This window comes from Schistocerca serialis, chromosome 4 (assembly GCF_023864345.2).
Source record: "Schistocerca serialis cubense isolate TAMUIC-IGC-003099 chromosome 4, iqSchSeri2.2, whole genome shotgun sequence".
NCBI classification, from domain to species: Eukaryota; Metazoa; Arthropoda; class Insecta; order Orthoptera; family Acrididae; genus Schistocerca; species Schistocerca serialis.
This window is the reverse complement of record NC_064641.1, coordinates 450,794,040-450,818,558: the sequence shown is the minus strand read 5'-3', so window position 1 is coordinate 450,818,558 and position 24,519 is coordinate 450,794,040. Positions and strand designations below refer to the sequence as shown.

General features: G+C 44.8%; 1 protein-coding gene across 1 annotated transcript in view; it reads right to left on the bottom strand.

Moving 5' to 3' along the window:
* Nucleotides 1-24,519, bottom strand: part of LOC126475090 (uncharacterized) — a 182,668-nt gene that overhangs the window by 57,069 nt on the left and 101,080 nt on the right. The window contains exon 4 of the mRNA XM_050102661.1: nt 13,909-13,991. Within this exon, the coding sequence (XP_049958618.1) occupies nt 13,909-13,991 (83 nt within the window). The remainder of the gene's footprint in view (nt 1-13,908; nt 13,992-24,519) is intronic.

Below are 24,519 nucleotides of genomic sequence, written 5' to 3'. Positions count from 1 at the left end.
ATATTTCGCTATTAATTGTGACAGTCCTGTGTAACAAGACTTTCAACTTCCTACTTTATAAATAAAAATGAAAACAAATGAATAACTTCCTCTACTTCAATGTTGATTCGTTTCATTTACCCGCGAAGCACTGTCTATGCAGACTGCAGCCTTTATCGAGCCGGTGACACAGTTCCCCGGCGTGTGCAGTATTAACTGTTGCCTGTAAGCAGCCAGATTCCGGAGGCGGGTGTTCTGGAACAGGGGTGGGGCTATATCCTCTCTCCGCGGCGTCCCACTTTGTGCACTGGCAGGCGGCTAACTAGATTTGGGCTGCCGCGCGGGCCGCGATACGGCGCCGCAGCCGCCTCCGCCTCCGCCTCCACCTACGCCGCCGCCGTCGCGTCGCCGCCTCCGAGGCCCGCAATTAGGCCCGCGACGCTAATGGCGGCCGCTTGACGCGCTGCAGATCTGGCGCGGATTATCGCGGATTCCGCTCTGCCGGGCTGCCACACGGCAGCAGGCGCCAGCACCGCCGTAGCGCCGAGGTGCGCGAATGCAGGTACAACACTCGCCCCGTATTCACCGCTGGCCGCTAAAATTACAACGCCAGGAAGGATTGCAGTTATGCGTATACAACATAGTAGGAAGAACAAACTTTTAAATTTGTGGGTGATTTGACGGTATGTACGGTGTGAAATTTAGTGCCAACAATCGCACTAAACCAGCTGGGCATCGAGGAGGCGAACAAAGCTTGGATGATACAGATACGTCATTTAGTTCCTTCACCTCGATGCCTGAGTTCATCAATAATAGTGACTGGCGAGTGAAGGCAACCCACGACCAGTTGTTTTCATTGGGTAGGAGATTTGGAGATCGTGCTGGCCAGGGAAGCAAATTTGGACACATTCTGTATCGAGACAGCTCACGACAGCAAGGCAAAAACGAAATCTTGCGTAATCCTGTTGGAAGTTGTCACAGACACCAGCCTTAAGACGTCAAAAATGTAGCGGCACCTGCCCATATCATCAGAGGTGATAGTCTTGTGTACGAAATAGTATCGCATACCTTGATTCCAAATCCTGGGCCCGTATGAGGATGATGAATGCAGTTTAAAAGGGCTGGTCAAATGAACACGAGACATATGGAGAAAAAGGGAGTTAACTTCATTATTTCATTAGTAATCGCCTTAACTGTTAATACACTTATCCCACTATGAGACAAGATGCCAGTGCCTTCATGAAAAAAAAAAACTTTGTTGTTATGTACGGAACCATCATTGTACCCAGGGGTGCACCCCCTCGTGCGAAGCAAGTCGACGCCCACGAACCGCGTCCTTCAGGTCTCTAAAAATAAGGAAACCGCATGGGGAGATTTGGGGAGGATGTGTAACAGATTCCCAGAAATAACAGGCCCACATTTTGCCGAGGTTGTTTCGAGTGCGCTGGAGAAGTTCCGCTGGAAATTATACATTCCCCGTACAGTCCTGATGCGATTTCCATATTTTTGGTGATTTAAAGAAAGACATTCGTGGCCGTTGATTTCCTTTGAAAGGAGAGGTGGACGCCTGGCTACAAACCTGGTGCCGTAGGCTCATTGTTCCATGAAGGCACTGACTGACTTGTCTCGCACTGGAATAAGTGTGTTAACAGCTACGGAAATTACTTTGGAAATAATATACAGCTTACTTACTGAAACATTGTAGCATCTGTGTACCAGACTGAGACTCGAAATCGGCACCTTTGCCTTTCGCGGTCAACTTCTCTATCGAGTGAACTACCAAAGCACGACTTACGATCCCTCCTCAAAGCTTGCGTAAATTTCATCCCATGACGAAAGGGATATTCCGCCATCAACTCAGTTGGACACTGATATACGAGGGCTATTCAGAAAGTAAGAGACAATCGGTTGCGAAATGGAAACCACATTGGAAATCAAAACTTTTATTTGTAATAATTTGCTGCACCTTCCAGATGTTCCACTATATAGTCGCCGCTGCGGCATCTATCGTAGCGCCTGCCGAAGTGGCCAAGCGGTTCTAGGTACTACAGTCTGGAACAGCGCGACCGCTGCGGTCGCAGGTTCGAATCCTGCCTCAGGCATGGATGTGTGTGATGTTCTTAGGTTAGTTAGGTTTAAGTAGTTCTAAGTTCTAGGGGACTCATGACCTCAGAAGTTAAAGTCCCATAGTGCTCACAGCCATGTGAACCATCTATCGTAGAGTCGTACCTACTTTCCAATACCCTCGTCATAGAAAGCAGCCTCCTGCCCTTTCCGACAATTTTCTACGCTGGACTGCAACCCGTTATCTGTGCCAAAACGCTGCCTTCATAGCCAGCTGTTCATGTGAGCAGAGATAAAAATCTCATGGAGCCAAGTCCGGGCCGTATGGTGGATGGTCAAACACTTCCCATCGAAAACGCTGCAGGAGCATCCTCAGTACCCCGTCAGTGCAAGGCTTAAAACTGTAATGAAGAAGTAATCGTATGAAAGCTGCGTTATGTAGGGCTGCATTAAATCAGGCGAAATCTCTCGGCAGGCACTCGTACTTGAAGGGAGATACCATTTTCTACGCATTTTTATGCGCTCATCGTACGCTTAGAATGAGAAGAGCGACGTGGCGCTATTTACGGGCACCGTCCAACGCATCTGCGCAAAGCTTCATCCGAATTTCACTGTGGTTTCCATTTCGCTATCGATCATTCCTAACTTTCTGAATAGCCCTCGTAAAACCAGAGCCCACAAGTGAAAATTTGTATAAGACTTGGACTCGAATACTGATTTCCCACTATTCGCCAGAGATAGACTTGACCATTTCCGCTATCCTAGCATGCTTCCCGTCTCACCGAAATTCCCGTATGTCGCACACTACGTACATAGTGTTCCTTGTCCATTATCCTTATTGCTCGCAAACTTACCTGACTCCCGCAAGAGGTCGCATGAAGAGTGTATCCATGCTGAAGGTATCATTATTCGATATCGAGGCACATATACAGGGCTATTACAAATGATTGAAGCGATTTCATAAATTCACTGTAGCTCCATTCATTGACATATGGTCACGACACACTACAGATACATAGAAAAACTCATAAAGTTTTGTTCGGCTGAAGCCGCACTTCAGGTTTCTGCCGCCAGACCGCTCGAGAGCGCAGAGAGACAAAATGGCGACAGGAGCCGAGAAAGCGTATGTCGTGCTTGAAATGCACTCACATCAGTCAGTCATAACAGTGCAACGACACTTCAGGACGAAGTTCAACAAAGATCCACCAACTGCTAACTCCATTCGGCGATGGTATGCGCAGTTTAAAGCTTCTGGATGCCTCTAAGGCGAAATCAACGGGTCGGCCTGCAGTGAGCGAAGAAACGGTTGAACGCGTGCGGGCAAGTTTCACGCGTAGCCCGCGGAAATCTACGAATAAAGCAAGCAGGGAACTAAACGTACCACAGCCGACGGTTTGGAAAATCTTACGGAAAAGGCTAAAGCAGAAGCCTTACCGTTTACAATTGCTACAAGCCCTGACACCCGATGACAAAGTCAAACGCTTTGAATTTTCGGCGCGGTTGCAACAGCTCATGGAAGAGGATGCGTTCAGTGCGAAACTTGTTTTCAGTGATGAAGCAACATTTTTTCTTAATGGTGAAGTGAACAGACACAATGTACGAATCTGGGCGGTAGAGAATCCTCACGCATTCGTGCAGCAAATTCACAATTCACCAAAAGTTAACGTGTTTTGTGCAATCTCACGGTTTAAAGTTTATGGCTCCTTTTTCTTCTGCGAAAAGAACGTTACAGGACACGTGTATCTGGACATGCTGGAAAATTGGCTCATGCCACAACTGGAGACCGACAGTGCCGACTTCATCCTTCAACAGGATGGTGCTCCACCGCACTTCCATCATGATGTTCGGCATTTCTTAAACAGGAGATTGGAAAACCGATGGATCGGTCGTGGTGGAGATCATGATCAGCAATTCATGTCATGGCCTCCATGCTCTCCCGACTTAACCCCATGCGATTTCTTTCTTTGGGATTATGTGAAAGATTCAGTGTTTAAACCTCCTCTGCCAAGAAACGTGCCAGAACCGCGAGCTCGCATCAACGATGCTTTCGAAATCATTGATGGGGACATGCTGCGCCGAGTGTGTGAGGAAGTTGATTATCGGCTTGATGTCTGCCGAATCACTAAAGGGGCACATATCGAACATTTGTGAATGCCTAAAAAAACTTTTTGAGTTTTTGTATGTGTGTGCAAAGCATTGTGAAAATATCTCAAATAATAAAGTTATTGTAGAGCTGTGAAATCGCTTCAGTCATTTGTAATAACCCTGTATTTATTTACACGTGTCCGACACCACACAAAATAAGTTTCATTACAGTTTTATTTTCACTTGACTGCCCCTTACAGCAACTTTACTTCTTTTCGGAACCACCGCATATGGATACTTCTATTACCATGCTGCACGCACAGCTGGGATTAGCTGGGATTACTCATTGTCGTCACGGTTGTCGCTGGCCGCACGCTGTCGCCACGTCTAAGGAAATCGCAACAAAGGTCGCGGTGCTGACAGTCGTTGCTGTTTCAGGTATTGTCGCACTGCTCGTGTGGATATCTGAGCCAATTTTGTGCCGTCTCGAGTGTATTGATCGCCTTTGAACATCTCTGCATGTTATTGCCGACCAACATACGTTGCAGCGTCAGCTAGGAGGCGTGGCAGTGGCCATACGAAGATGTTGCGTTTCGCATCAGTTACGGGAGAGCTTTCTTTGAATTTCGGACGGGAGTGAGACACATTTCTAACCTCCAGTGACTTCAGACAGCAATTCAGTGGGTCAATGTGTGTTCAGCAGTGCCGTAGTGATATCTTACGTGTACAAGTTGCGTTGGTTGGAGTTACCGGAAGAATGTCAGTTGTGTGGATCATGCTTGCTGACTACGATCTTCAGAAGGTTAATCGTTTCTAACTGTGGTACAAATCAATTTCTCTCTCATCATCACTGTGGTCAACTGGAGCGAATCAAGTTCCGGTCGGCCCAAGACGTACCCGGCGCTGTATTTAGCGATTAGACGCCATTTACAGACTGCAGAAATTCGGCCATTGAAGTTGACCACAGGTTTTGCGAGCTGATCTAGGTCTCATTGAGAAGTCGCTCGGCTGTATTCATAAGGGCGAGAATTTACCATACACTATCCTGTACCACTACTTGTCATTTCCTTTCCTGTTCCACTCACAGATAGAGCGAGGGGAAAACGACTGAGTATACCCCAGTAAAAGGTCTAATTTCTCGTACCTTTGTGGTCCTTAGGCGCAACGTATGTTGGCGGCACGAGAATTGTTCAGCAGTCAGCTTCAAACGCCGGTTGTCCAAATTTTCTCAGTAGTGTTTCTCGGAAAGTACGTCGGCTACCCTCCAGGAATTCCGATCTGAGATCCTGAAGCATCTCCGTAACACGTATTGGTCGAACTTACCGGTAATGAATCTAGCAGCCTGCCTCTGAATTGCTTTTATGTCTTCCTTCAATCCGACCTGGTACGGAGCCCAAACATTGGAGCATTACTCAAGAATAGGTCGCACCAGCGTTCTATATGTGGTCACCACTACAGGTGAACGACTCTTTCCTAAGATTTTCCCAGTAAACCGATCGACCATTCGCCTTGCCTACCACAGTTGTGACAAGCTCGTTCCATCTCGTGCCGTTTTGCAGCTTTACGGCCAGATATTTAAACCACTTCACTGTGTCAAGGAGGACACTAGTGATACTGTATCCGAACATCACAGGTTTGATCTCCCTACTCAGCTGCATTAACTTACATTTTTCCACATTTAGGGCTAGCTGCCTTTCATCACACCAACTAGAAATTTTGTCTAAGTCTCCTTGTATCTTCTTAAAGTTAATCAACTTCGACACCTTACTGCACACCACGGCATCATCAGCAAACAACCGCAGATCGCTGTCCACCCTGTCCGCCGAATCATTTATGTATACAGAGAACAACAGCTGTCCTATCACACTTCTCTGGGGCACTCATGACGATACCATTGTCTCTGATGAACTTTCGCCGTCGAAGACAAAATACTGCGTTTTATTATTTAAGAAGTCTTCGAGCACTCAGGTTTCTGTGAACTAATTCCACATGCCCGCACCTTCGTTAACAGCCTGCTATGGGGCACCGAGTCAAATTCTTTCCGGAAAACTAGAAATATGGAATCTGCCGTTGCCCTCCATCCATAGTTATTAGTATATCATGTGACAACAGGACAAGCTGAGTTTTGCACGAATGATGCTGTCTAAAATCATGATGATTCGAGGAAATAAGCTTCTCAAATGGTTCAAATGGCTCCAAACACTATGGGACTTAACATCTGAGGTCATCAGTCCCCTAGACTTAGAAATACTTAAAACTAACTAGCCTAAGGACATCACACACATCCACCGAGGCAGGATTCGAACCTGCGACAGTAGCAGCAGGGCGGTTCCGGACTGAAGCGCCTAGAACCGCTCGGCCATAGCGGCCGGCTAAGCTTCTCAGTCTCAAGAAAATTCATTATATAGGAACTGAGAAAATGTTCAAGAATTCTGCAGCATACCGAAGTTAGGGATACTGGTTTGAGATTTTGTGGGTCCGTTCTTTTGCTCTTCTTATATACTGGAGTCACCTGCGACTTTTTCCAGTCACTTGGGACTTCATGCTGGGCGAGAGATTCACGATAAATGCAGGTTAGGTAAGAGACCAATGCTGTAGAATACTCTTCGTAAAATCGAATTGGGATTCTCTCCGGACTGGTGATTTATTTACTTTCAAATATTTCAATTGTTTCTCAGCGCTAGGTATGCTTATTACTATGTCGACCGTACGGGAATCTGTCCGGTTCTGAAATGACGGTATGTTTGTACGATTCTCCTGTGTGAACGGTTTCTTGAACGTGAAATTTAAAACCTTGGCCTTCGTTTTGCTATCTTGAGCTGCCATAGCATACTGATCAATATGCATGTGTTCAACGCATTTGGCGTATAAAAGTGCATTCAAAAGCCGGCCGGAGTGGCCGTGCGGTTCTGGGCGCTACAGTCTGGAGCCGAGAGACCGCTACGGTCGCAGGTTCGAATCCTCCCTCGGGCATGGATGTGTGTGATGCCCTTAGGTTAGTTAGGTTTAATTAGTTCTAAGTTCTAGGCGGCTGATGACCTCAGAAGTTAAGTCGCATAGTGCTCAGAGCCAGTGTATTCAAAAGTTAGCGCTTCGCCGAACCAGAATCTACTAGATGCTTTGTTTTAAGTTTTGCAAAAGAGTTATATTGCTTTTCTTATAAGTCACCATATTGTCTTGAGTTTTCTTGCAAATGGTTAGCAGGAATTTCCAGTGTTTACTCATGAGCTTTTATGCTATGTACTGTGTTTTATAGAACGGTTTTCTGTCCTGACCTATAAGTTCGTTTTACTATTTTTTGGTAAATGCTTTTAATATTTCTGCTGTTGAACAATTGTACAGTCACTGGCTTTTACGCTACTCATTGTGCTCTATGAAACTGTTCTGTGTGTTCAGATACCATTTAGTTTTTACTAGTTTCATTGCAAATGTCTTTATCATGTCGGGTTCTGTGCCAGAATAGTTTTAATTCTATACTGTTTTAATCTATTGTTCTGGTCTTCGGTCACATCCACATTATAGCAGTTAACATCAAATTAAATCACTTTTCTGTTTGGATAATTACTCTGTTTCTTGCCGATAAGTTTAGTGTCAGGATTCGTTTGCTTCATATACGCTTGCCTTAAAAAATTATATTTTTGATCCTTTTACAGAGTAATTTTTCTCTGTTTTATTTCTATTATTTAACAGTTGTATCCATAAGCCAAGACGAACACTCAACAGGCTTCGGAACTACTAGTTCTACGCAAAAACTCAAATTAACGTCTTTCGTGTTATGTTACTGTTCAAGTTTTCAAGACAGCGTTGTCCAGCTGGTTCTAATAGTGTAAATGATTGAAGATTTATATATTTTGCTATTGTAAAGTTCTTTAAAACTAAAATTTGAAATAAAGACTTGTTAAATTTGGTTTCAATTAAAATTTTCTCGGTAGCCTAATACCACCCGCTCACCCAAATCCTTGTAAGCAGTTTCAGTACTTATCTTGATGCAGACAAGCCCATTTCCTAACTCAAAGTACATGACGCAGATATTCGATACTGCGCGGCCGAAAGGTCCATATTCCTGTCTTCTCGGGCGACAGACGCGTGGGGTAGCGACAATACTACACGACGTTGAGTATAGCCCTCCTAAAACCATCGATTCCACATTCACATGACAGGCATGGGATGCCGTCCAACACGAGCAATAACGCAGTGGAGCGAAACACTGCAGTCTCTAAAGAACACAACCCTGCCGCTGTGAAATTCTAGCACGTGGTGGCAGACGTTTTTCCTTCTTACTTGACACGTAACACGATTTCCCCGCGAACAAACACGTAAATGAAATTTCAGCATAGGAAACCTGCTGCGTAATGTTTCCTTATACGTGGGTGTGTTACATGTTACGGAGAGGTTCCCTGTTGAAATTCGAGAGAGTGCGTTCCGAGAAGAGATGGTCAACATATCGCTCTCTTCCACATACTTCACATAGAGAAAATCAGTGAGTTTAAATCTAACACGAATAAACAGGAAAAAATTATTGTCGGAAGGACCGACTCTGAATATAGAAAGTCAAAACAATCTTTGGTGAAATTGAAAGTAAGTGTGGTAATATTAAGAGTGCGATGTGAATTTCACTGTTAAATGCAGAGGAGAGAGCGAATAGGTAGGAAGAGTACAATGAAGGCCTCTTTGAGGGAGAACAATTGTCTAATGACGTAACAGAAGAAGACACAGGTGTCTATACAGAAAAAGAACTGAAGTAAACCGACAATCACTTTTTGCATGCCCCATTCGCGAACGGAAAGGGAAAGACGGGAGTAGGAAGGGGGGGGGGGGACGGAATAGAGGTTGCAAATGTACCCTCCATGATTTGGGGAGATACAGATGTAGATACTAGATAACAAATGTACTTGACGTTGCGTCTACCTACATTATATGGTTGCACTGGAATAGCAATCACTTGCGTATCGAAGCATGTGTTACACTTCATGATTACTTAACTTTCGTGCTTGCAGCCAGCATGGTGTTGCAGTTTTAATGTCCAGCAGCGTAGCAAGCTTTTTTTTCGGTTTTTCATCTGTGAGGGATCCACCAGAGAGGTAAGCCCTCTGCGATAGAGAACGTGGCATGGAGAGGTCAGGCTTTCGTATATTCCGGTAGTCCGTCCCTGAACAGGTCGCGACATTCCACTTCTCTTCACACTAATCGATGGTAACAAGCTTTTGGTTGCTGCATGAAGGTCAGGCATAGTCAAGGCGTTACAGTCTTATTTTGTAATGCTAGTATCACTTGGTTGGAACTGAGGATCCCTAAAACTTGCACTGCAAACATTGCGGAAATGGAAACTGCTATTAATGTGTGGTTTTCACAGAATGGACTGGTAGTGAGGGGTGGTATTGTTATCCAATAAACGAACAGTAATAATACCTAGAAGGTACATTTTTTGTGCAAAAATAGACATTTTACACGTAAAAATGCCTACTGGCATTCATAAACTAAAAGTAGGGCACATTAAAATGTGAGTGGTGCTTGTTGCAGGATTCTAGTGCGACTCGTTTACAAGATATAGTATTTGGAAAAATTTCAACATCGACTCTTTTTTTGTGCCATTCACCCTACGTGGTTACTAGGTACGATGCTGTTATGTTTGCTTACAGTATGCTTCTGCTTTCCTTGAGTGCACTGCCACTTGCTAGTTAGTTGGTGGATGACAGTCCAAGCCGCAGGTTGTGATTGGACGGTGGAATTTACCAATGCAGAAAAAACCGACAAGCTCGTGGTGTATGGAGATTGTAGGAAGAATGCAGTTTGCTCTTGTACAGTGTATAGGGCAAGATATCCCAATAAACCTCTACCATCTCGGCAATTATTTGTCAAATTCTTCAACTAGAAACGTGAAAGTGGTAATGTAAACCGCCGAAACATGCACTATTGATATGTTGACAATCTCCGTTGGCTTCGTCAGGAGGAACACCAGCGTCCATGGTTGTAAACGTGTAGTGTGGAATAATGAACCATCAGATCCCCGTTTTTATCTGACGGAACCCTGAACACACACAAGTATCGGAGCCTCCTAACCGACCATCTTCCACGGATGCTAGAAGACGTTCCTCTGCAGACAAGGAGGAACCTGTGGTAACAACTTGATGGATGTCCAGCCTATAGTGTACGAAGTACTAAAGCACGTCTTCACAAATTGTTTCCAAATCATTGGATTGGACGCAGAGGACCTGTACCTTGCTGGCCCGTTCCCCGGATTTGACGCCTGTAGACTTTTCTTCTGAGGGAAAGATGAAAACAGCTGACTACAAAAACATACCAACTATACCCGCTGATACACAACGACGTATTTCTGCAGCCTGCTCGAACACCTCGGCCGAAATGCTAGCACATGTGCAGCAGTCGTTCCATACCAGACAACACGTATATTGCCGCTGCCGGCGGTCGCTTTGAACAGAATTAACATACCTCGAGTATGCACTTGTGTTGTTCTCCAGTGAGTGCTATCATAGGTATTGTACGAGTGTCGGTGTCAGAACTTTTCAAAATACAATATCTCATAAACGAATCGAACTAGAATCCTGCAACAAACGCAAGTGACATTTTAATTTACCCTACTTTTGCTTTGTCAATGTCCATAGGTATTGTTTCATGTAAGAAGTTCTAACATTCTGCGTGGTGTCTGTTTGTTCTAAGTCGTGTCTCCCTACCACTTTCGTGCAACGACGCTCTGAGCGTGTTTTTTAGGGAATTGACTAGTTCGAACCTGGGACCTGTTGCTGTTAAGGAGACGCCAGACCACACATGACATGTAGAGTTCAGAAGAGTTCAGTGAGACTAGCGATGATATAACCAAATACTTAATGATTTCAGCGTCAGCTCCACTGCACTCCCTGTAAAAGAATTTTAATACTAACTAAATCTAGTGGAAGGGGCTCAAGGCTTTCCTATTTTTAGTTAGCTGGTAAAATAACGTCGAAAAAGTAGTTAAGTTTACCATTGGAAATTTATTCTACTCACAAAACATTGTTTATAAATTGCACTATTGATAAAAGGAAATATTTTAATACAGGATGACAAAAACCAACTGCGTTCAACAAAAATGTGAACGAATATCCCCTGAGTGGGTTTCCAAGTTCTACAATGGATCGAAGGATGACCTATGCCATATAACATCTATAATCTAGGTTTAAATTAAGTTTCACAAAAGAGAAAACTATCAAAATGGTCTACAGTGATCCTCAATTATCTTTAATTACTTATCTAACTTGTCGTTAATTACAGTGGTTGATGTGGCTTCTCAATAATTATATAACAGAAAAATCATCGCGTTTCAGATTTTAACTTCACGTAGCAAATGTGAATACCATGAGATTTAATTGACGATCGACACTAGTATTACGTAAAAAGGGGATGTAACAGATGAGACTTCTGCAGTTCTGAGTGAAGCCTTATGCGCTCAAAAATGCGGCATCGCGTGCGTTCATTACCTTGCTGGTGTTCGTCAGGGGGCAGCGGGCGGCACAGCTCCACGCATCTCGCTGTCTCGGAAGCAACTCTCTCCTAACTTCTCCTTACTACAATTTACCGAAGTTGGTTTAGAAAAAAACTATCTGGCTGTGTTTTCATCTATGTTAACCTTAAGCTCCGCCTACAAAAATTCTGTCTATCCAATGAGAAACGTTATACTTTTCGTGGTGGGGCAATGTTTTTAACGTTTGCAACGTAACAGAGACGCGAAAAAGTCTCACGCTAAAACTTGCAGCTGGTGTGGCCCTTTTAGTGTTATCGTAAGGTCTATACTGTTCTTCTGGAGGGCTCTATCTTTTAACATGGGCTGGGAGGTGGTCCTGGTGGTTACTTTTCGTGGTGGGGCAATGTTTTTAACGTTTGCAACGTAACAGAGACGCGAAAAAGTCTCACGCTAAAACTTGCAGCTGGTGTGACCCTTTTAGTGTTATCGTAAGATCTATACTGTTCTTCTGGAGGGCTCTATCTTTTAACATGGGCTGGGGGTGGTCCTGGTGGTTGGCTGGCGACGTGGGTGCCCGTCCCTTATCGTAGGGCCTTCTAGCTTAATTCGGTTCTGCTCTTGGCTTCTGTTCTCGTTTCTTCCCTCGAAACTGCGTCTGTTTCACGCTGGGAAGGTATGACATGCATTTAGGCATTCTTGTGTTAGTCTGTAGTATTCCATTTGCTCACTCGTTCATCGTATTACTTTGGTTAATCTAATGTCAGGATTTATTCGGAGCTATGTGACATACTGCCGGATTTGCTTATCATGTCAGGGTTTTCATGGAAGGTGTTGGATTTGCCAGACACCTTACAAAGTGTATGTCTGCACAAAAAATGCACTTTCTACGTATTATTACAACCTGTTGATTGGCTAATAATACGAGCCCATGATTACCAATCCATTCTATCAAAACGGCACATCAATAGCACTTTCCATTCCGGCAGTATTCGCGATACATGTTTTAGACGATTCATCCTGTAAAGTACGAGTTAATTCAGAGTTTCAGACAACGTGTAAGAATGCTGCTAATAATCACTACATATGTTACGAACCTGTCGCACGAAATAATTCTTATAATAATTTCTGCTATAGTCTATGATGATGGCTAACGTAGTTAAACGAAACATGTTATTCAACAGAGATATTAAACCATTAAAGGCGAATAAAGCATTTTTATCTTAATGAGAATGCAGTCTGTACTGCAATTTCTCCATTCGTCGCCTCCTCGAATTTTAGTTTAGCTGACATAAAAAATTTGTGGTTTACCAAGGCTTTCGACCGATAGCAATACTGTATTGCAGCGTAAGTACGCTTACAATTTCGAAAATATACAAACAGTTATTACAACATTGATCAGTACTGAAACAGGCAACTCGCGACAAGTTGTTCATGAACTCAGGAATTTTCTAACTACAGGTAAAAGTTGATCGCCCTTTACTCCTTGCTGTCAGAGAAATGGGTGATAACTCAATGACAGAGCATTGGCAGCGAAATCAGTTTTTATCTGCCGCGTGGCTTCGGCAGGCATTGTGGACTACCGTGTGTTACTTCTGTGAAAGCACCGATAAACATACATTAAATATTCTCGTTTTGGGTTCATATGGCGAAATCATCGGCCATTTACATTTCCTTAATATCCATAATGGCACGTTAGTTATTTCTTTCGTGGGGTAAGATATTAAAACAACGTATACTATAACATATAGCCTTCGTAGTTGTTGCGCTTCATAAATACAGTGCCTGTTACACTTCTTCTGTATAGTAGCCACAATTTATAAGTAACATGTGCTTTTTGTTTGTCTCTTGCAGTTACCCTTCACCCTTCAGTCTCATTTCAGAAACAAGAACAAGCAGTTCCTAGTTGTCACCTTATTGTTGTGGGCGCTCGCAACATCAGCATACACATAACGAGGCTATACATGAATACTAGACTGAATTTTTAACCGAAGGATACTTCACAGCTTGTTAACTGTGTGTATATGTAAGAATTTTCTGAACTTGTTTTTGCCGACTAGGCCTACTGTAAATTCTGTAACCAATTTATTGTTTCTGATAATAGACTGAAACAAGTAACAAAACCAAAAAACCCAACAACTATAATTCTCAGCGGTTTTTAACGAAAACAGAACGTCTTTTGATCACATATATCCAATTTCTCTCGTTATAAGCAACAGGCAATTAATGTTAATCTCATGCAAAACACACTTATCCAAGACAAATGTACATCCTATGCCTTTACCAGTTTAATTGTCAATTGATTATGATGTGGAGCAAGTACTTACAGCTTCCTATGAGCAAAGGGCACTTCTGCGCGTCCAATGGAAATTTTCTGAAGTGCATCGGGCAGCTTGCTTTGATTGTTAATCTGGAATAAGAAAAGAAATACCACGTCGTCCCTCTTACATAACAAGCGAACAAAGAATGGAGGCAACCGAATAGCATGTTCAACAGCTGACAATATGAAATCAGTTTGGAGGGCACTGGACTAGGGCAGTCCATTCAGCCGTGTTACCTACAGCGCGGTGATAGTGTAGTAGCTAGCACAACCGCCTTGGTGAGAAACGACACCCAGGTTTAAATCACGGCAGTGGCACAAATTGTAATTAATTTCTTCAGCTTCTATCATTATCGGAGATAAAGATGAGACTCAAATGTCTCAAGGAAAATTTAGTTTTATCAGATCTATAAATCACCTACACCTGAGATACAGGCAGGATTTCCCCAATACATCCAACACTGGGGTGCTATTCCAATACCAGAAAGGCTAGGCAATAGTCACGATCTAAGAAGGGGAAAATAAAAGTAATACATGAATTGAAGTTTGTGCTAGGGAAGCCGTTGGACTAGAGTAGTCCGTGCAGGTCTGTTACCTATACCACTGCAGTGGGCAGTGGTGTAATGGAAAGCACCCCTGGCTTTGAAGCAAGGAGACCTGGGTTCACATCCCAGCTCTGGGACAAATTTTAATTTCAGATTCTATCGATATTAGAAATTAAGATTGGAATCAAATGTCTCAAGGATAATTTAATTATATCAGATCTACAGAAGTCGTTAGAGATTATTTGAAGGAAACTATAATTTACAGCTTTTAAGTAATTTTTGGAAATCATGTTTCGGCTCAATTCTGTGTGTTACTTCTTTATTAAAACTGCCAGATTTATCACTAAACAACAGCTTAAGCCTTGTACTTCACCCTGAGTTTAAAGCCTAAGGTGCACAACTGTTTTCGAGAACTGGAACACCGAGATCGAGACATATGTTTCCAATTAAATTTATTCGTTAAGTTAGGGACATGAGTATACACAAATGATTAGAATTTGACAGTGAGACTACAGTACGCCACCACATGTGCAGTCCTCTACACGTTGCGGCATAGAATAAAAGAGGACCTGGATTTGATGCTAGGGAACATAGCGCCAATTTTTTTTGTAGGAGTGTCTACAAAGCGTCGACAGGCGTTGCAGAACCATATTGAACTACGAATAGTTGCCGACCGCCCATATTCCATATACGTTCGATAGGTGACATATCAGAAGATCGTGTGGGCCAGCAAAGCACCCGTCATTCTCCTAAGAAGTCTTGCTCATTCCTCGCAACATCTGGCGGGCATTGTTATGTTGATATATGGCATCCACCTGTAAGGCCGCTTGCAGAAACGGCAGTGCCCCGGACTTAAGGTGATACAGCTCTTGCTGTTCGTATTCCCCTCATCCGTAGGAGGCCCGATTCCGCGTTGTATTATAGGACTGATCACGAGCGCCCACGCTCGCTCGCCGTTCGGACAGCCAGCGCTCGTGATAATAAAGGGATGGTCAGACGTCACTAAGTGGCGCAAGGTAAGAGCAAACTGTGCGATGTCTTCAGACGAATGACCTTCGCTTAAGTTCACCGTTATCTCAGATGTAAGCTTTATACTTAATAGCGCATTGCTTAAAGTGAAGACTAGCTCTTTTTAAATCAATGAAAAGCGGCATTATGGCTGAGTTATGAACTTCAAAGAGAGGGTCAGACACACCAATATCAACCTACAAGACGTCAATAAAGGATGCCCAGCTACAGTTACAGTTCTTAGACCTACAGAGGACAAAACTCAACCACAGATACTCACTCACAGACTGCAACTTTAAAGCTTATCTTCAAGTAGCACCAGACATTGACACTTTAGTGGAAACAAATAGTAATAGAATTCATTTATATCCACTTTTTATGTTAATTTGTGAATAAAATAGTCACAAAATACGAGGGCCATTCAATAAGTAATGCAACACCTTTTTTTCTGAAAGCAGGTTGGGGTTCCAGTACACCATACTACTCTCCTCTCTTCTGGCTAGAAAACTCTGCTTGCCGCGCGGGATTAGCCAAGCGGTCTTGGGCGCTGCAGTCATGGACTGTGCCGCTTTCCAGGCGGAGGTTCGAGTCCTCCCTTGGGCATGGGTGTGTGTGTTTGTCCTTAGGATAATTTACGTTAAGTAGTGTGTAAGCTTAGGGACTGATGACCTTAGCAGTTAAGTCCCATAAGATTTCTCACACATTTGAACATTTTTTTGAAACTCTACTTTTCAACACAATCTCCATTCAGTGAGACGGTCTTATGCGACCTCACTGCGAAGACCTGCCAGCACGCATGGTACTACTGTACTCGTCCACATCGGAGTCAACGTCTTGCTGCATCTGTAACCTTCCCATCACCCACGTACTGCTTCCCGCGAAGTGCATCCTCCATTGGGACAAATACACGGAAGTCGGAAGGTGCGAGACCCGGGCTGTAGGGTGGATAGCGAAGAACAGTCCAATGAAGTTGTGAGCTCCTCTCAGACTTGTTTGAGGCATAGCGTTGTCATGGACAAGGAGAAGTTCTTTTGCATTTTTGTGGCGACGGACACCAATTTCCTGAAAATAACACAATAAACTTCAGAGATGACCATTACACCATGAGGGAGGACATCAAAGAGAATAAGTCCTTCACACTCCCAAAAGACTGCCGTCATGTCTTCACCGTCCGAGGGTGCGGCTCTGAACTTTTTCTTCGGAGAGACGGTGCGGCGCGCCTACTAGATTTCCGTTTCGTTTCTCCTTAGTAGTGATGAACCCACGTTTCATCGCCTGTGACGATGTTCGACAAAAATAGTACTATCATCCTCGTAATCCGCAAGCAATTCCGCACAGATGTTTTTTCGTTGCTCTTTATGATCTGTTAGGCAGCGAGGAAGTCAGCGGGCACGCACGTTTGAGCACTTCAGCTGGTGGACGAGTCTGTCACCACTACCAACAGAGACGTCCAGTTGTGCAGCGAGGTAGTTCATTGTCGATGACTTCGAATGAGACTGTCTGCACGTTCCAACATTGTAGGAGTCACAGCTGTGAGCAGCCGATCGGCACGCGGGATGCCGGACAGGTTTGTGTGACTTTGTTGCGATGATGACAAACGCGTCGCCCTACGACCCACAGTGCTTTTGTTCACTAACACATATCCGGAGACATTCTGCAAGCCCCATGAATATGTGCGATGCTCTGGTTTTCCGTCAAAAGAAACTCATTGACAGGTCTCTGCTTGGAATGCACCTCCCTTACAGACCGCATTTTGTAGGCTACTAATAGGGGCTGAAGCGAGGATACTCCGTGATGTCTCACAACATATTCCGCCTTTTTTCAGTCGAAATTGCCCGAGGAAAAAATGTGTTGCATTACTTAAAGAATGCCCATCGTACGTTTTGATATCAATTTAAACTGCGTTCGAAAACGATGTGCGTCATAAGGCTGCGCAGTTCTTAAGAATTATCAGCTTTCGTACTTACCTACACCGTGCTCTCCGGCTTATCAATCGAAAAGAAATTTAAGTTGCATTTCAGTGTCATATTTCCTCATCGCAAAAATCTTAGGAAATAAATTTACCACGAAAGGCATTAATTAGCCATCGCGAAGCGATGCATCTCCATGGAGTTAGCATAAGCGACGATAGAATAGATTCGTTGACAACAGTTTCTCGTTTCGGGCTGCCGTGTTACCATTCTACCTTCCCTCCCCCCCCCCCCTAAACCCCCCCCCCTCCCTCACCTTCCACATTATTCCTGGCCGTGAGCCGGCTGGTTGCTGTCTGCGGACGCATGAGCGCCAGCCAGCTCGCAGTACCACACCGGTGAACGGGTGAACACGCCTGTCATAGCCTGTTCGTGCACTATGCCGCTCAACAGTGAAATCTCCCTGATTGCATACACCACTATAGCGTCTAACACGTACGCGTCCTTTGCCGTAGGACAAGCTCAAGTTGGACTCACTCGAAAACACTACATTTTGCCAGTCAACACGCCAGTGTCGGCGCTGATGTGACCATTACAGTTAGGCAGTGGTGGTACCTGGAGAACGGAAACCGGCGCAGAGTGATGTGTGCCCCCAGTCCAGCCCTCAGCAGGCAGCAGCGGACCGTCGACACAGATACGATCACATACATCAATGCACTGCTCATACGTCAAACCAAACTGCTAAAGAATCTTTTCTGAAACGGCTGAGCAGAGAATATGGTGGTCATACGTTGTGTGGTCCCGTACCCACTCGTCGATGCATTCGACCCTCCTCTATCCCACTGACTCGACACACAGGCATTGTCTTAACAGCGGGCCATGTTCGAGCCGCTGTGTCACGCTACGACAAACCCGATACCGGAGACCAATCTTTCTGCCCCTTAGACCTCACTCACATATTGATTTTGCGCCCTTTGACGCCTACGAGACATACCGACAACTGCTTACGCGTTTCCATTTCGTTTGACGGCTGCACACCGAATGAGCGTGGTGTAACACTGGCCCGTCCGGTCGCACAAAAGATCGCACTATTGTGCCTTCGTGCACGCCGTCTCTTTTCAATGACAATTACTTATTACTGTCCCAATGATCTTAACATCCTCTAATTTTGGAGTGATTGAAACTATTCATTCTCATGTTGCAATTTTCATAAACAGTAGTGTATAATGTGATTCTTGAGTTTCTCCCGGCGTATTTGATAATCAAAATATCCACGGGTATGCTGCCGGTCTATAGTGTCCAACGGGTACAATATTTCGGCGATCATACATGTCGCCATCATCAGGTGAACTGACGGACTGAGCTCCTGTGAACGTGCCGGCACGGAGATCCGTACGCTATGGCTGCTCAGAGGGAACTGGGTTCGATCGCGGTCAAAAGTTCAGTGGTCTTCTCGTCAAACTTCTGACTAATCAATTCTAGTGGCTCTCGCAGGGGTACCCTCGTAAACAAGGAAATGACGTCAAAACTCACCATGATATCTGACTCATCCAACCTGAAGCTATCAAGGCGTTTAACAAAATCCACGGAATTACGGATGTGATGAGGGCATTTACCCACATAAGGACTTAATATTCCCGTCAGGTATTTGGCCAACAAATATGTAGGTGCCCTGATGTTGCTGACAATGGGGCGTAATGGTACCCCCTCTTTGTGAACTTTTTAGGCATGTCTTGACTTCCACGTATTTTCTTTTTAATGGAGAATACTACGAACAAACAGAGGGAGTCGCCATGGGTAGCCCACTCTCACCTGTGGTAGCAAATTTGTACATGGAGAACTTCGAGGAGGAAGCCCTGTCGTCATCCGTATGGAAACCTACTTGCTTTTTCCGTTACGTGGACGACACGTTCGTCATCTGGCCACATGGTATGGATAAACTCCTTGACTTCCTTACACATCTAAACTCCATACACCCCAACATCAAATTCACTATGGAGACTGAAACGGAGGGTAAATTACCTTTCCTTGAGGTCTTGGTCAAGAGAAGGGCTGACGGCACCCTAGGTCATGGGGTGTATCGGAAGACTACGCACACTGATCTGTATTTGCACGCAGATAGCTGCCACCACCCTTCACAGAGGAATGGGGTACTTAAAACTCTAGTACATAGGGCGCGCACTATCTCTGACACAGAGTGTCTACCCCAGGAATTGGAACATCTGAGAACTGTATTTCGAAAAAATGGGTACTCAGAGTGGCAGATTCAACGTGCTCTCCGCCCAACCACTGCAGCACAACCTGTTGAGATGGATGAAGTCACGAGGGAGGAGGTAGGCACTGCATTTATTCCATACACAGGCGCACTCTCGGGGAAAATCGCCCGCATTCTGAAGAAACACCAGGTCGGAACTGTGTTTTGTCCTCCAAATAAAACTCGTACACTGGTGGGGAGCGCCAAAGATGACCTGGGTTTGAGGAAGGCCGGCGTGTACCAGATTCCGTGTCAATGTGGCAAGTCGTATATTGGTCGGACGATGCGTACCGTCGAGGATCGATGCCGTGAACACCAGAGGCACACTCGACTGATGTATCCGAGCAAGTCGGCGGTCGCTGAACATTGTTTGTCGGAAAATCACGCCATGGAGTATGACCGCACGAGGATTCTGGTACAGACGTCGAGATACTGGGACAGCGTTGTTAGAGAGGCCATCGAAATTCGCACCAATGACGACCTCATAAACCGTGACTGTGGCTATAATCTTAGCAAGGCTTGGGAACCAGCGATCGGGTTAATCAAGAGTAAATCGAGCAAACGTATAGTTGTGACGGCCACGGCGGACAGAGCCATCACACCGACGTCATCTCAGACGCCGTCGCAATCTGTTCCACCGCGCGACCGTGGCGCGGGGCGCGGACGGCGGAGGGAGCGCGCCGCGGGCGGAGGGTATTTAAATCGACCGCCGCCGCGATCGAACCCAGTTCCCTCTGAGCAGCCATAGCGTACGGATCTCCGTGCCGGCACGTTCACAGGAGCTCAGTCCGTCAGTTCACCTGATGATGGCGACATGTATGATCGCCGAAATATTGTGCCCGTTGGACACTATAGACCGGCAGCATACCCGTGGATGTTTTGAGTAGTGTATAAATCTGGTATCTACCTATATACCGTAGTTTTGGTGCATTTAATGTATGGGATTAATCTAGATACAAATAACCATATTTTAATATATAATCTGTAATTAGTATCGTCGTTTATGTCTGACGATGGTCTGTCATTTGATCGTAACTGACAGCTTTAATAGAGAAGTGACATAGAGTTTTAAGGAGACTACAAAATTTACATGCACTGAACTCTAGTACAATATTACTGAAACAAGAAAGAACGTCCTTAGGTTAACTGAATTAACGAGCGGTGACCGTGCAAATAAGCTTTACGATTTGTTAAGCGTCTTTAAGGTTGACTGAAATTCGCCTAAAGCCCAAAAGGTGCACAAGTAATCGTATAGTGAGATTTGCAGCACAATGCCAAGCAAACAGTATGCTGAACTTACATTACAGGTCGCCTCTGGGCGGATTTTCTTAGATTTACTTAAACATTTAATGTAAAGCATTTACATAAAATTACTTAGAACCTTAATAAGTGAAAAATTTCAAGTGAGATGAACGTCTAGCCTTGGGGCGACAGGGAAGCAGACAACGGCAGTAGCCGATCAAATACAGACAGAGTGGGCCAGATCCAGCAGGCAACAAGGTAAATAGAGGTGCGGCAAATAATTATAACACAGGCGGCTGGTTAAAAAAAGTAGCACATGGTAATGACACGGGCTTGATGTAATCATCTGCCTAGTTACCTTACGAAAATAGGTAAATTTTGACAGTCGTGTTGCATAACAGTTTGGTGAATGAAACCAGACCCATTAAGGCGTACATTGACGTTCCTCTTAAATAATCCATTAAATAATGGCTAATCTGTTCTGCATTACACACATGTGGACAGAATAAAACACAACTCAGTTTAAAGATAGGGCAATGCACAATCTTGAGTAGGCCACAATATAAAGTCGACTAGGCGAGCATTAAGGGTTAAATAGTATTTGAATAAAATGCCAAAATGAACACAGGCTGACAACTTCAAATTTACAGTGCTTTCACTAAAATGCAAGGCACTAAATACACTACCGCAAAAAAATTAGTACTCGAGGAAAAACGGCGTCGTTTTGATCCGATCATGGCTTACTCCTCCTGTGTGATAGTAGATGTACTGAGAATGATCTTAACGTTGTCCGGCAACAGATGGTACAGAGGCATAGCTACCAGAGCGCCATCTGTGTCTTTAATACGGAATGCTCATAACCAGAAGGCTCAGTGTGGGGAAAACGTGTGAAGCAAGCTACGGAGACGCACTCGTGTTCCTACAGCCAACTGGGGGAGTCTGAAAGGGGCGAAATTGTGGCTTCGCGTGTGGAGAGATGGTCCGTTTGGTGAAATGCCACATCAGTTACAAGTGCTGCGTCAGTTGTGCAACGACGCTGGCATCATCGGTCACTTGCACATTCTCACACCCTTAGACGAAGGTCTGGATGTCCAGGCAGCACAGACGCTTGTCAGTATCGTCGTATTGTAAGGGCAGCAGTGGCAGGTCATACAGCTACCACCGCACAGATAAGAGCGACGTGAGCCCAGACGTGTCGCCACGAACTGTTGCGAGCCGGTTATTACTAGTGGGATTACGGGCACGCACACCTCTAGACCGTCTCCCACTCACGCCACGGCATCGACGTGCATGGCTCGACTGGAGCCGTCAGAGGATCACTTGGAAGGTGGAACGACGCGCCGTAGTCTTCAGCTATGAAAGTACATCCTACCTGCACGCAAGATATGGTCGTTTGCGCGTACGGCGTGGACCTGGTGAGCGCTGTCTCGAAGCGTGCATTCGTCGAAGACACACTGGCACCACACTAGGCTTTATGGTCTGGGGTGCGATAAGCTACAACCATCGTGCGCATTTGGTGTTTCTGGAGGGGACGCTAACCGGCGCTCGGTACGTGCAGAATGTTGTTAGTCCCGTTCTTTCGCCAACAGGAAGGTGGTATGTTGTTCCAACAGGATAACAATCGCCAACACACTATCCATGAAACTTAATGTGCTCCACAAGGCGTGCAGCAACTCCTTGACCAACACGATCTCCGTACTTCTCCTCAATCGAGCACACGTGGGATATGATTGAGGTGTTTCAAGCAACTCGTCAACCAACAACTCTTAACAAAACTAGTTGAACGGGTCAAGCTGGTGTGGCATAACGTCTCCCAGGACAGTATTCACCATCTTTTCTGCGATTTCCTTAAATCGCTTCAGGCAAATGCTGGGATGGATCCTACGAAAGGGCACGGCCAACTTCCTGCCCCATCCTTCCCTAATCCGATGAGACTGATGACCTAGCAGTTTGGTCTCCTCGCCAAATCAACCCAACCCAGAGTCCTTGCCTGCGTGGCCGCCTGCGAAGGTTTCACCATGTGCTTGGTGTTTCAGCATGGGTCAATACCTGGTACTTCAAAACTGCTTGTGTTTTTTATCTGTACATGTAATCGCTTCATGTACTCTATATGCACTGTTGCAAAAATTAATCTTGAGTGAATTTGATACCTCTAAAAGGGTGCTCTAATTCCTTTTTCCGGCAGTGTAATAGATAATAAAATATAAGGCACCTTAAAATAACTAACAAACGTGACATAAAAGATCAAGGCACTAAGGAAATCTCCTTGATCACACTAGAAGTCACCCACACCCTTAAGTAATGTGGCGAGTAGACAATTCATTTGATGCACATTCACCGCAATTCACAAGGACGTGCCTTAAGTGAAAAATACAAATTAATATCTTTGGCTCACACGCTACAATGAATCTATGACACAAATATCGAGGAAAAAATCAGAATGCAGATATAAAGCATAAAATTAATAGCTGTTATCAAATGGCCTCACCATAGTTCACAATATGGTCAGGCCCTCGAGCAACTACAAACATCAAAAAAAGTCTTGCATCACCTCGGTTCGAGAGTTCCGGAACCTGTACAGAAAACTAGAATAGAGATCAACATAACATAATTTCCGCCCTTTTTATTGCTCATGAAAACCACATATTGCGTGTTGTACCACCATACAGTGAGATTCCTGTACCTCTAATACCTAGTAACACGTCCTCTGGCAGTGATGTATGCCTGTATTCGTCGTGGCATACTATCCAAAAGTTCAGCAAGGCACTGTTGGTCTAGATTGTCCCACTCCTCTACGGCGATTCGGCGTAGATCCCTCAGAGTGGTTGGTGGGTCACGTAGTCCATAAACAGCCCTTTTCAATCTATCCCATGCATGTTCGATAGGGTTCATGTCTGGAGAACATGCTGGACGCTCTAGTCTAGCGGTGTCGTTATCCTGAAAGAGGTCATTCACAAGATGTGCACGATGGTGGCGCGAATTGTCGTCCATGAAGATATGGTTGCACTATCGGTCGGAGGATGGCATTCACGCATCGTACAGCCGTTACGGCGCCTTCCATGACCACCAGCGGCGTATGTCGACCCCACGTAATGCTACCCCAAAACAGCAGAGAACCACCACCTTGTTTCACTCGCTCGACGGTGGGTCTAAGGCGTTCAGCCAGAGCGGGTTAAGTTGCGCATCATGCAGCCTATTGCAAACAGCTTGAGTCGTAACACGACGTCCTGTGGCTACACGAATAGCATTGTTGAACATGGTGGCATTGCTGTCAGAGTTCCTCCAAGCCATAATCCGTAGGTAGCGTCATCCACTGCAGGAAACATTTTGCTAATCAACTTACAACCAGTATTCGTCAAAAAACGCATAGATGTTCATTCAAACATGTAACCTGTCTTTAAGGGCATTTTCATATTCATATTAACGTAATGAACATCGTAGAAGATGGGAGGAATCTTGCCTTGCCGCCCTGGACGAGTGGTTGTGTGTTTAGTCTACTATTAGCTTTCTCCAGTCTACAACTGTCACCTATTCAGCAGCGTCACGTGAAAGACTATGAAACGTCCTTGTACACCACAATGGTTTCCTTTTACTGTTTTAGGTAAATGGAGGGTGTGGAACGTCGAAAATCATAAACGCTTCAGAAGAGCTTCACATCT